The 11,489-nt window shown below is 49.5% G+C and overlaps 1 protein-coding gene across 1 annotated transcript in view; it reads left to right on the top strand.

The window, feature by feature from the left end:
* The window catches only part of LOC105820709 (E1A-binding protein p400-like), a 25,398-nt gene that overhangs the window by 2,867 nt on the left and 11,042 nt on the right, over nt 1-11,489 (top strand). The window contains exons 2-3 of the mRNA XM_012657248.1: nt 2,915-3,051; nt 6,220-6,406. Of these exons, the coding sequence (XP_012512702.1) occupies nt 2,915-3,051; nt 6,220-6,406 (324 nt within the window). The remainder of the gene's footprint in view (nt 1-2,914; nt 3,052-6,219; nt 6,407-11,489) is intronic.

Below are 11,489 nucleotides of genomic sequence, written 5' to 3'. Positions count from 1 at the left end.
CTCTTGCTCAGGCTGGTCTCGAACTCCTGAGCTCAAACAATCCGCCCGCCTCAGCCTCCCGGAGAGCTAGGATTACAGGGGTGAGCCACCGCGCCCAGCCTGGGGGACTAGCTTTTAACTAGATGCCATTACCATTTCTTTTTTTTTTTTAAAGTTATTTTTAATTGGCAAATAATCATTGTATATTATTTATTTATGGCGTACAATGTGATGTTTTAATGTACGTTTACCTTGTGGAATGATGAAGCCATGTTCGTTAGTAAATCCATCACCTCACATACTTACCATTTTTTTGTGGTGAAAGCATTTAAAGTCTACTCTTTTAGTAATTTAAAAATACACAACGCATTGTTATGTATTATAGTCGCCCTGCTGTGTGATAGATCGCTAAGGCGTATTCCTCCTGTCTAACTGAAATTCAGTACCCTTCGATCGGCATCTCCCCTCTCCGCAGCCCCCGTAACCCCCGTTCTACTCTCTGCCGCCGTGAGCGCGACTGTTAGGTTCCACACACAAGTGAGATCCTGCGGTGTTTGTCCTTCTGTGCCTGGCCTAGCTCATTTGACATAACGCCCTCCAGGTTCATCCGTGTTGTCACGAATGACAGGACTTCCTTCTTCCTTGCTGCTGAGTGGTAGTCCATTGTGTCATACCCCACACTTTCTTTTCCCGTTCACCCGCTGAGGGACACCTAGAGTGGTCCCGTATCTTGGCTCTTGTGACCAGTGCTGCGGTGAACGTGGGAGTGCGGGTCTCTCTTTGCGACGCTGCTTTCAATTCCTTTGCGTACTTGCCCAGCAGTGGGATTGCTGGGTCATAGGGTAGTTCTCTTTTTAATTTTTGGAGGAAAAAAATTTTCCCTAATGGCTGTACTAATTTATATTCCCACCAGCAGTGCACAAGGGTTCCCCTTTCTCCTCATCTTCACCCACACTTGTTGTCTTTGGTGCTAGCCATCTTCACAGGAGTGAGGTCAGATGTCACTGTGGTTTTGGTGTACATTTCCGTGACGATGAGCATTTTTTCATGTACCTGCTAGCCATTTGTTTGTCTTCTTTTGAGAAATATCTATTTATGTCCTTCTCCCATTTTTAATTGAGTTCTTCGTTTTCATGCTGTTGAGTGGTTTGAATTCCTTTATATGTTTTGGATATTAGCCCCTTATTAGATAGATGTATGGTTTGTATATACTTTCTCCCAATGCCACTATTACTTCTTAAATAAAGCATTCTTTTTTCATTTAAAGTAAAATGACACTATCTATACATTTTTGGATCTTTTTCAGGACTTGGGATTCTTTCTTTTCTTCCTTCCTTCCTTATTTCTCTCTCTCTCTCTCTTTTTGTGCTAAGAGCATACTGCCTTTTTATTACAGAAGCTCTAGAATAAGTATGACTATTTTCGTAAGTCAAGAACCTCAGTATTCTTATGTTTTGTTTTTCAAAACAGTATTTCCCTTTTTTAAAACATACATTCTTTCACATCAGCTTTAAGATAATTTTTGCCGGCCGGGCGCGGTGGCTCACGCCTGTAATCCTAGCACTCTGGGAGACCGAGGCCGGGAGGATTGCTTCAGATCAGGAGTTCAAGACCAGCCTGAGCAACAGCAAGACCCCGTCTCTATTGAAAATAGAAAAAAAATTAGCCAGTCAACTAAAAATAGAAACAAAAAATTAGCCGGGCATGGTGGCTCGCACCTTGTAGTCCCAGCTACTCGGGAGGCTGAGGCAGGAGGATCACTTGAGCCCAGGAGTTTGAGGTTGCTGTGAGCTAGGCTGACGCCATGGCACTCACTCTAGCCTGGGCAACAAAGTGAGACTCTGTCTCAAAAAAAAAAAGAAAAAAGATAATTTTTGCCAATTTCTAAAGCAAAACAAAAGCCAAACTCATTGTGATTCTCTTTGGAATTGCATTACACATGTATGTATGTTCATTTCTGAAGGCATGACATTTATGATATTAAATCTTATTCAGGAACATGGTATGTTACTTTATTTATTCATGACTTTTTATGTTCTTTAATAAGATTTATGCTTTTCTTTAGGTTGTCCTCTACTTTTCTTGTTAAATGTTAAAATCTTTTGCCCATTGGAAAATGTTTTTCCAAACTGAGCTGGAGTATTCTTCTGGGTAGAAATTCTGCATTGGATATGTGATTTGAAAATATTTTATCCTTGTCTGTGGCTTGTACTTTCATTATTTTAACGGAGTCTTTTCACGAGCAAAAGTCCTAATTTTGATTAAATCCAGTTTATCAGTTTTTTCTTTTATGAATCATGCTATTGTTGTATCTGAGAAATCTTTGCCTAATCCAAAGTCCCAAAGATCACGAAGACTTTCTTCTAAGAAGTTTTTAGTTTTAAAGTTTTATATTTAGGTCTGTGATTCATTTTGAAATGTTTTTGTCTATTGTGCAAAGAATGGATCAAAGTTCTTTTTTTTTTTTTGGCGTATGGGTATCCGACTGTTTCAGCATCATTTTTGAAAAGACTGTCCTTTCTCCACTGAATTATCTTTGCACTTTTGTTGCAAATTGGTTAACCATGTATGTGTGAATCTATTTTTGGTCTCCCTGTTCTATACCATGGTGGTTCTTCTGGTCCAGGAAGTGGCTTGGAACATGTGGGCTGGGAGGTGCCGTGAGCTCAGGAGAAAGTCTGTGCACCTGGGGGTGGCAGGGACAGAGAGAGATGAGAGTTTATGGTGACGGTTAAGAAATGACAATAATAACTATTTTCTCCTTAAGTCACTCAGTATCTCCAGCCCCATGGCATTTCATAGATTGAATTCAACTTTTCCGTAGACCACATGCAGTTAAAAAAAAAGAAAATAATTCAATAAATCTTTTATTATGATGTTACTTGAAAAGTAACAGGTGCCATGTGAATTATAATGAAACTTATGCTGTCTTTAGATGATACAACTATTTATTTTACGGAGATCTAAACAAGAAGTTGAAAAGCAACTGACTAAGAAATACGAACACGTATTAAAATGCCGTGTTTCTAATCGTCAGAAGGCCTTATACGAAGATGTTATACTCCAGCCACGGTAAGGCTTGGAACGAATGGGTGGAAATGGTGTGATGTGGTCTCTTTATTTCTCAATACTGATATATTCACTCATTCGTTACCCTTAACCCAGCGATCCCGTCTTTTTGGCACCAGGGACGGGTTTCACGAGAGAGAGTTTTTCCAGGGACTAGGGTAGTGGGTGGTTTCAGGATGATTCAAGCGCATTACATTGACTGTGCAGTCAGACCTCTCTGCTGATGATAATCTGCATTTGCAGCCGCTCCCCAGCGCTGGCATCAACGCCTCAGCTCCACCTCAGATCACCAGGCGTTAGGTTCTCATAAGTAGCAGCAACCTAGATCCCTCCCATGCAATTTACAGTAGGGTCTGTGCTCCTGTGAGAATCTAATGCCGCCGCTGATCTGACTGGAGGCGGAGCTCAGGCGGTGATGCGAGTGATGAGAAGCAGCTGTAAATGCAGATGAAGCTTCGCCCGCTCACCTGCCGCTCACCTCCCGCCGTGCCCAGGTTCCTAACAGGCCACAGACGGGTACCAGTCTGCAGCCCAGGGGCTAGGGACTGCAGCCTTAAATTGTGTTTATTAAGATTGCATTTGCAAAGTGTCTTTTCAGATTACATTCAAATTGAGGTTAAATATAAGTCATTTTTAAGCATCAATTAAGTAGGTTATTAAAAAATGAAGGAGCATAAAATAGCTCAAGATTAGCTATGTAACTCAAGAGCTCTTTTAAAGAGCATTAACATTAGGAATTAGTTGTATAAACATAACTCTATCAGTGCACTTACATCATTATCCAATAATCGTTTATGTGTCTGAGTTCATTAAGAGCCAAGAGTGTTTTTTATCTTTTACGCTTACCGGATATCTTAATTCTCCATCCACAGTTACTGTGTGTGGGTGAGTATAAAACAGTGAGCACTGGCCTCGCTGTGTAGGCAGAGGGAGACGTTGCCAGTGCTAGACGAAGGCCCCTGGGAGAGCAGGGACACCCACAGGCTCCAGCGTCCCTGAGAACTGACAAGAATTCTTTCTGGGGAAGTCCAGGGCACATCCAGGACGGAGTTCTGGAACACTGGGCTCTGGGTTTAGGGCCTCTGGCAGGAATATGGTCAGGGGACTCGGGCTGCTCCGTCCCCCGACCTTGGGAAGCTTCCCCTCCTGTCCCAGGAGCAGGGCAAAGCAGAACACCCGTGAGGGGGAAGTGAGCGTGGGCTGCCGGCCCACAGACCAGGGCGTGGCAGACGCGCGTCAGCGTGTGACCGAGGACAAACCCAGAGGCTGATCTGGGCCAGTTCCACTCAGACATCCACCCTCAGGGTAGAGAGATTGTGCCGCGGAGGCAGGCACCATGACGATGACAGCTCGTAGCAGGTCTGTCCCTTGAGTGACTCTGCTCTTGTTGGGACTGGCCACCGTCTGAGTCTGGGGGACGCCTGTGGCCCCGGGGTTCCCGTTGCTTCTCTCCCATGCTGGATCTCCTGCTTCCCAGGTCCTGTGTCTTCTTTTGTTGTTGTCTGTTACTGGTTCCCATTTACTCTGTCCGTGAACAGTGGCTTCTTGAGAAAGAGTACAGGAAAAGATAAATTTTTGACAAAGGATCTTTAAAAAGTCCTTGTTCTAGCCTCACACTTGGTTGATAGTCTGGCCAGCTGTAGAATTCTAGTTTGGAAATCATTTTCCTTCTGAATTTTTAAGGTTTTGCCCCATTGTCTTCTTCTAGTTTCCACAGTTGCTGTTGAAAAGTCTGTAGAATTCTAATACTTCCCATCTGTGTGTGTGGTCTACCTTTTGTCTTTGGAAGCTTGTGGAAATGTTTTGTTTTCCATGGTGTTCGAAGTATTAAAGGAATGTGCCTTGTTTGTGTCCACACTCAACACTGGGACGGGGCACTCTGTGAGCCGCGGTGATCCAGAAATGTCTTCCGTTCTGGCAAATTGCACTGAATTAGTTTCTTTGACGATTCCCTTCACTTAGCGTCTCTCTCCTCTTTCCCTCCCCTGCTTCTCTCTCTCTCTCTCAGCCTCTATTTATGCCGATGTTGCATCGTCTCTGGAGCTAGTTGACTTATGTCCCTATCTTTTCTCTTTTATTCTCCGTCGCTTTATTAGCTTGATTTACTTTCTTCAATTTTATTTTTGAACCCTAATATCATGACTTTTTTAAAAATTCTGCAATGTCTGTTTTTATTGGCATTCTGCTTTTGTTTCCTGGATGTATTAATATTTTCTCTTATCTCCCTGAGGAAATTAATGACAGTTTAAACATTTCTTTTCTTCTTACAGACTGTCTGTTCCCCTGAAATTGTTTTTGTTTGTTTGTTCTGGTCTCTAATCTTTTATTTTAGGGTTTTAGGGGCTTTTCTCAGATACCTGATAATCCTGAATTGTCTGCTCATGTTTAAGTGAAGGACTGAGACACTGCTATGAGGCTCTGTGGATCTGGTGGGGCTTGTTACCTGTGAGCTCCAGCGAGGGGATGCGGCTGGGCCGTTTGTGGGAGGACCCCGAAGGCACTGCCGCGTGGCTTTGGAGCTCTAAAGAGGAGCCGTTCTTTAGCCCAGAGAGTAAAACTGGCTGCGCCTTGTGCGCAGTGCGTCAGGGAAGAGAGCTGGGGGTTCCCGGCACCTGTGGTACATGCGCTCGCTCAGCACCCTGCGGTGTTGCTCTCGCACCCCGTGGTAGTTGAGTTTTGCCGAGGCGAGGGAGGGGCGTCCTCCTGCAGCCAGGAGTGGGGAGGATTAGGGACGCGACCGCCTGTCTGATGGGCGGCAGCATGTCTTCTCCTCTCAGCGTGTCCGTCCTCTCTGCCCCACGGGACCTGGCTTTGCAGCGCCTGGTCCGTCTGTGGGGTCGGTGGTCACACGAGGCTCGTTCTGGGCAGGGTCTGGCTGTTTGGAGTGGCCAAGTCCGGGACCCGTGACCTGCACCACAGCTGCTGAAATTCTGTTGCTGCGTCCACCACACCCATGTCTTCACCTCTGCAGTTTTATGTCTCTTAAAAATCCCTTTATAGAAGTGTCCATGGGTCTGGGGCGGAGTGACACGGATGCGCGTGTTCAGCCGTCATCTCACCCAGAAGCCCCGTCCTCTGTTACCGGGAATGACCCAGAGAATGGAAATCTTTCAGAGTCTTCCAAAGAGCCTGAAACTGATGTGTTTGTTTTTTTCTTATAATTCCCTGCAGAACTCAGGAAGCTCTGAAAAGCGGACAGTTTGTCAGCGTCCTTCACGTTCTGATGAAATTGCAGAGAATCTGTAACCATCCTGATCTCGTCAGTCCCAGACTGTCGGGATCTTCCTACGTGTCTGAGGCCCTGGAATTCAGAACCGCTTCCCGCATCCTCCAGGCCCTGGAGCACGGAGCGTGGAAGGTGACGGGAAAGGGGAGCAGAGCACAGAGTCGTGTCTGAGGCGTGCGTGGGCCTCCCGCTGTTCACAGCGACATCATCACTGTCTGGTGGCGGGAAACCTTCCTGCGGCTGAATGCGGTTGAGGGACCATGGACCAGCTTTGCTTGTCCTTGGTGCAGAGACGCGCTGCCCCAGGGTCTTCCCCAGGCAGCTTTCCCGTCCCGCCCCTCTGCCTCCCGCGTCCCCTGCTCTGTCCAGCTGTCCTTCCCCTTCTCTTCCCGACCGCAATGCTTCCCCCTGGCCGTGCATCTGGTCACCACCCCCCGTGTGTTACCCCAGCGCTCAGGTTCCTGGTAAAACCCTCCTGAGCAGGCTCGGCGTGAGTCCTGGGCCATCATCCTACTGCCCCGAACTGTATCAGGTTATTACAGGCTATGACAGAGTCCGTGTGTTCCTGAGTTTTCAGTGCTCTCTGAGTGGTAACTCCCTGCAGAGGCTTTACTCTCTGAAACCTGTTCAGGGTAAAGTGACGTCATCTTGGACTTCCGGCCGCCCTCTCGTGCGTCCAAGGAGTCGGGCGAGTCAGTCTTTGCCCTGCGGGTCATCCGCCGAGGCAGCCGTCCCCAACCTTTTTGGCACCAGGGGCTGGTTTCATGGAAGACAGTTTTTGTAGTGCTGAGGGGTTAGGGGCGGGCAGAGCTCGAGGGAGGCGGCGCTTATTAGTGATGCGAGCGATGGGGAGCACCGTAAATACAGGTGCCCGCCCGCTGCTCGCCTCCTGCCGTGCGGCCCGCTTCCTACGTTTCATGGAAGGCAGTTTTTCCACAGATGGGGGGTGGGGTGCCTGGCCCAGTTCCTAACAGGCCATGGACCAGTACCGGCCTGTAGCCTGGGGGTTGGGGACCGCAGCGCTAAGGGACTAGGCCTTCTAGGTCAAGGGGGACGTTCCAGGGAAGCCTGAATGTGTCACACGGTGGATTCTTTTCACGCCGGGATACCGACATGTCAGTATTTGATCTGGTTGGGGCAGAAAATAAAATGACACATTAAATACGAGGCCCAGGTGCTGCCCAGACAGAAGGTGACTCGGAAGCTCATCGAAGAAATCTACAACTCGCCCCCTCCGCAGTCACGACCCCGCCCAGTCAAGATCAAGCCCAGCCGGTGGGCAGGGGAAGGAGAGGCAGCCGGTCTGCGCGTGTGGGCGTTGACCATGTGCTTGCCGCCAGCTGGGACGCGCGGGCGTGGCCGTGGCGAGTGCTGTGGGCGCCTGTCGGTCTCTCCCTTGTGCCGTGGCGGCCCTGCAGGGAGTTCAGGACTTGACGCCGACCTTCGGGAAGGGGCAGTGGACAGCGTGCTGGGAGGCCCGTCTGTCATCGAACACGCTGCCGACTAGAGGATCCATTTCTAGGAGTGGGGCGATGGATGATTTGCCAAATCTCCCAGGAAAGGTCAGCATTCCCGGCCTCCCTCTGGCGCGAGCCCCTCTGCCTTCTGGTTGGCCTGTTTCCAGCCCCCCCTACACTCCCACGGCTCCTGCCCCCGGGACATCTGCTCCTCCCCAGGGCCCGGTGCGCTTTGCTCCATAAAGCTGTTTTCAACTCCTCTGCCTCCCCTTTGGTTCTTTCTCTCTCTCTCTCTGCTTCCTTCCTTCCTTCCTTCCTTCCTTCCTTCCTCTCTCTCTCTTTCTCTTTCTTTCTTTCTTTCTTAATTGTGTCAGTCAGGGTTCTTTGAAAATAGAAATCTGTGCCGGCTACCATAGGTTAAAAAGGGGAACACACTAGATGTCTCAGAGAATCACAGAAATGGTTGCACGCCCAGGTGCTAGGAAGAACGGCCGGCCCCCCGTGTGGTGGTCTCAGAGGCAAGATGTTATTCATGTGACGTCTCCCGTCCTTTGTCTTGGTGGATCCGTCCAGATCCAGATCCCGAGACACACCCCGCTGTGCCCCTTGGATCAGGAGGTGGATCGCGCGGTCGGCCTCGCCAAACCAGAACTCGTTTCCTTGTTGTCCAGAGCACAAGAGCCGGGCCTCTATGAAGGATCGTGGTCTCTGTGGTTACAAAGTGCTCTGTGAATCTCTTATTCCGTCTCGTCTGATCATCCGCGGTCTATTATCCGTGATTTGAAAGTCCTGAAATCTCTGAAAATGGCAAGTTGGTTTCCGTCCTCAACTCCTTTACAAAACTCGAGTTGTCCTGAGTTCACCCAGTGGGCAGATCCTGAGCTGACTGAGGCTGTCGCTGACCCTGTTCACTGAGAGGGGAAGTTTCGCCGCACGGCTGTCGCTGTGTTTTGTTGTGATGCTGCCCCGGCCTTACTGAGGGAGCTACGTGGCCGTGGTTCTCACATGAAATTACCTCTCTGAGACCCGAAGCTTCTGAATTCTGAAGCAGGGGTAGCCCACGGCCTGGGAGGGGACAGAGCCACCTGTCAACCATCGTCTTTGTGTTTACGTCCCCGCCACCACTTTGCCAGCCTTTCTGAGCCGTGTGTGAGGACGGTTAGTTGGGATAATGTGAATCTTTTTATTTTAAGGGTGTCTCACGTTGAAATGTGTTGATATGAAGGACATCGTTGGTCTTGATCTCACTTCAGTTACATTTTCTGTATTTAGTGGTTTAGTTTCTGCATGTTACTGTGCCAGCGTCGTCAAGGAGCCCTGGTTCCTTTCACTGCAGGGCGGTGTCGACGCCGCGTTGGGTGGTGGGCGTGGTGGGCGTGCTGATCGCTGCGTGTCCCCAGCAGGCGGAGCTGGGAAATCCTTGCGTGGATTAACCCCTGCATCCACACGTGCATGTTTACTTCTACTCCTGTATGTTTCAACCTCTGTGTATACATTAAAAACCACGATTTCATACCGATACCTCCAGTTTTTAAGCCAGTTTTCACACCGAGTGACAGGGTTCTTCTTGGCTTGTCCTTGTCACTGTTCCCTTGCTGGGGAGAGACTGGCTCCCGCGATCTGCGTGATCTGAGTGGTTCGACCGCCCTACGCAGATGTGGTTACCTGGACGTGCCCACACCCTGCAGGGACAGGTTTGCTGTTCCCTTCTGTCTCCAGCCTCATAGTGTCCGGTCAAAGCACCATTTGCCAAAATTGCGTAGGTGAGTGCTTTCTTCCCCGCCATGCGCAGTGTGGTCGATGTTACTCGTCTTTAGTACAAGTACGTTTTTGTTACTGTCGGTATTCCATTGTGCATTCCTCCCACACCTTGGCTGATGTTAATTATTGATTTTTTGGGGTGCGTGCATGGTGACGGGGCCTGAGTCAGAGCTGTATGAGGAGGTGTTCTCCGGGAAGCCAGCTGCTCCTCGCCCTGGCAACCCCATTTCTCTCTCTTTCCCTCCTCTCCCCACACACCGGAGGCCTCCCCCTACCTTCCTCCCTCCCGTCCTCCCTTGATATCTATTAAATTTTTTGTCATCTTATTGAGTTTTAAGTGTTCTTCATATATTATGAATATAAACCCTTTAACAGATATGTGTTTTGCAAATAAGTAAAAGCAAGAATAATATTGGTGACAGGTGAAAATTGTATGAAATTGAAATTTCAGTGTGGTCTGTGGCTGTGTGTGTGCCGCGGTGACAGGGCAGAGTGCGTGGGCCGGAGGCCCTGCCACTCGCAACACGTGCCAAGCCCTGGTTTGGAAAGATACTTGACCAGATGTGGAGAGCAGGCGTCTCTAGCGGTGGAGACGTGGTGTCTCTGTGTTTATTTTCTGTGCGGTTCTTGAAGCGTCCTGTGGTAATTGGTTGTTGCCAGTCGCTGTCCCGGTGAGGGAAAGTGCTCTGTCCTCAGCTTCCCTAGACCCGGCATCACCAGGTGCCAGTGACTGCTTGAACGCCAGGCGTGGAGGAAGGCGACAGCATCATAAATCCTATCCCGGGAAAGATTTCGCATGAATGTCAGTTATCAGCTGTATTTCACCGTTGAGTTATGCAGTTGATTTTCATAAATTTTGCACCCAACTCTTCTGTGCATCTCTTGACGCCGCCTTCCTTCCTTTTGGTTCAGGCTTCGGGTTTTGTTGTGACGCCCTTAACACCGTAGCTCCACGCACCGTCCTCGCCACTCTCTGTCCCGGGGGCTTCCTCTTGTCCACACACGTGCAGCTGCTGTCCATGACAGTCTCGCCCTCGCTGGGCTGTCCTCGTGGTGCCGCCTGGCCCTGGAGAGGCCCTTCCTGTGACACATCCAGTCTCAGGAGACTGGCCGCCCCCTACAGAGCTATCTAGAAGGAAAGTACCAAGTTCTCTTAATCTCAGCCCAACTCAGTGTGCAACTTGAGATCAGAACCCTCCACCGTCTGCATCTGAACTTTCCTTCCCATGTAGCATGAAGATTGAGTGAAGCAGTTCCAGGCCCCGTGTCGTCCGTGTGCCTCGCCGAGTGTCTGTGGCCGGTGTTGACTGTGTCGTGAGAAGCGTCAGATGTCCCGGCGCTAGAGCAGGAATGGCGCGGCCCTTCCCTAAGCCGCGTGAACCTGCGCACTTCCCTCACTGTCGAGTGCTGTTGTCACGACGCACATTTCAGGTGTTTCTTTATTAAAACTGATTCCCAGGTTGTTCCAGCCTGTGCCTTATGGACAGAAGCCAGAGGGCAAGATGGTCGTTTTCCCGAGTGTCCAGGCACCGTGTCCTGTGACCGCAGCCACGGCGGCCCAACCAGGACAGACACGCGGTGTAAGAACCGATTCCCCTCGGCCCCAGGAACAGAGAAGCAGAGTCACCGAGGATGCAAATGGCAAAGGAGTTTATTTGCTAGCTCGAGCTAGGGTCCAAGTCCCAGAGCACCAACGCAGTGGCCTCCCTATGAACCAGGACCCCGCCCCAGGGTAAAAGTGAAGCTTTTATACTTCCGGTTGCGCACGACACACCGGTGGTATACGACACGCTGAGCCCACCATCCCCTTTCCCCCTTCGTCCATTGGTTCCTTTAAAAGTGGAGGATTGTTTTGACCCCCGATTGGGTGGTCCCAAGCCTCAGGGTTTTCAATTTTCGCGCCAATTCTGATCTGCGTTTGGGGAGGGGGACTGAGACTTAGGCCTACTCTAGGAAGTTCAGCCTGTCATGGAGTTACTCTCGCCCTGTTTTTTTTT

Source organism: Propithecus coquereli, unplaced genomic scaffold (assembly GCF_000956105.1).
Source record: "Propithecus coquereli isolate 6110/MARCELLA unplaced genomic scaffold, Pcoq_1.0 Scaffold535, whole genome shotgun sequence".
Classification (NCBI taxonomy): Eukaryota; Metazoa; Chordata; class Mammalia; order Primates; family Indriidae; genus Propithecus; species Propithecus coquereli.
This window is presented reverse-complemented; position numbering and strand designations above follow the sequence as displayed.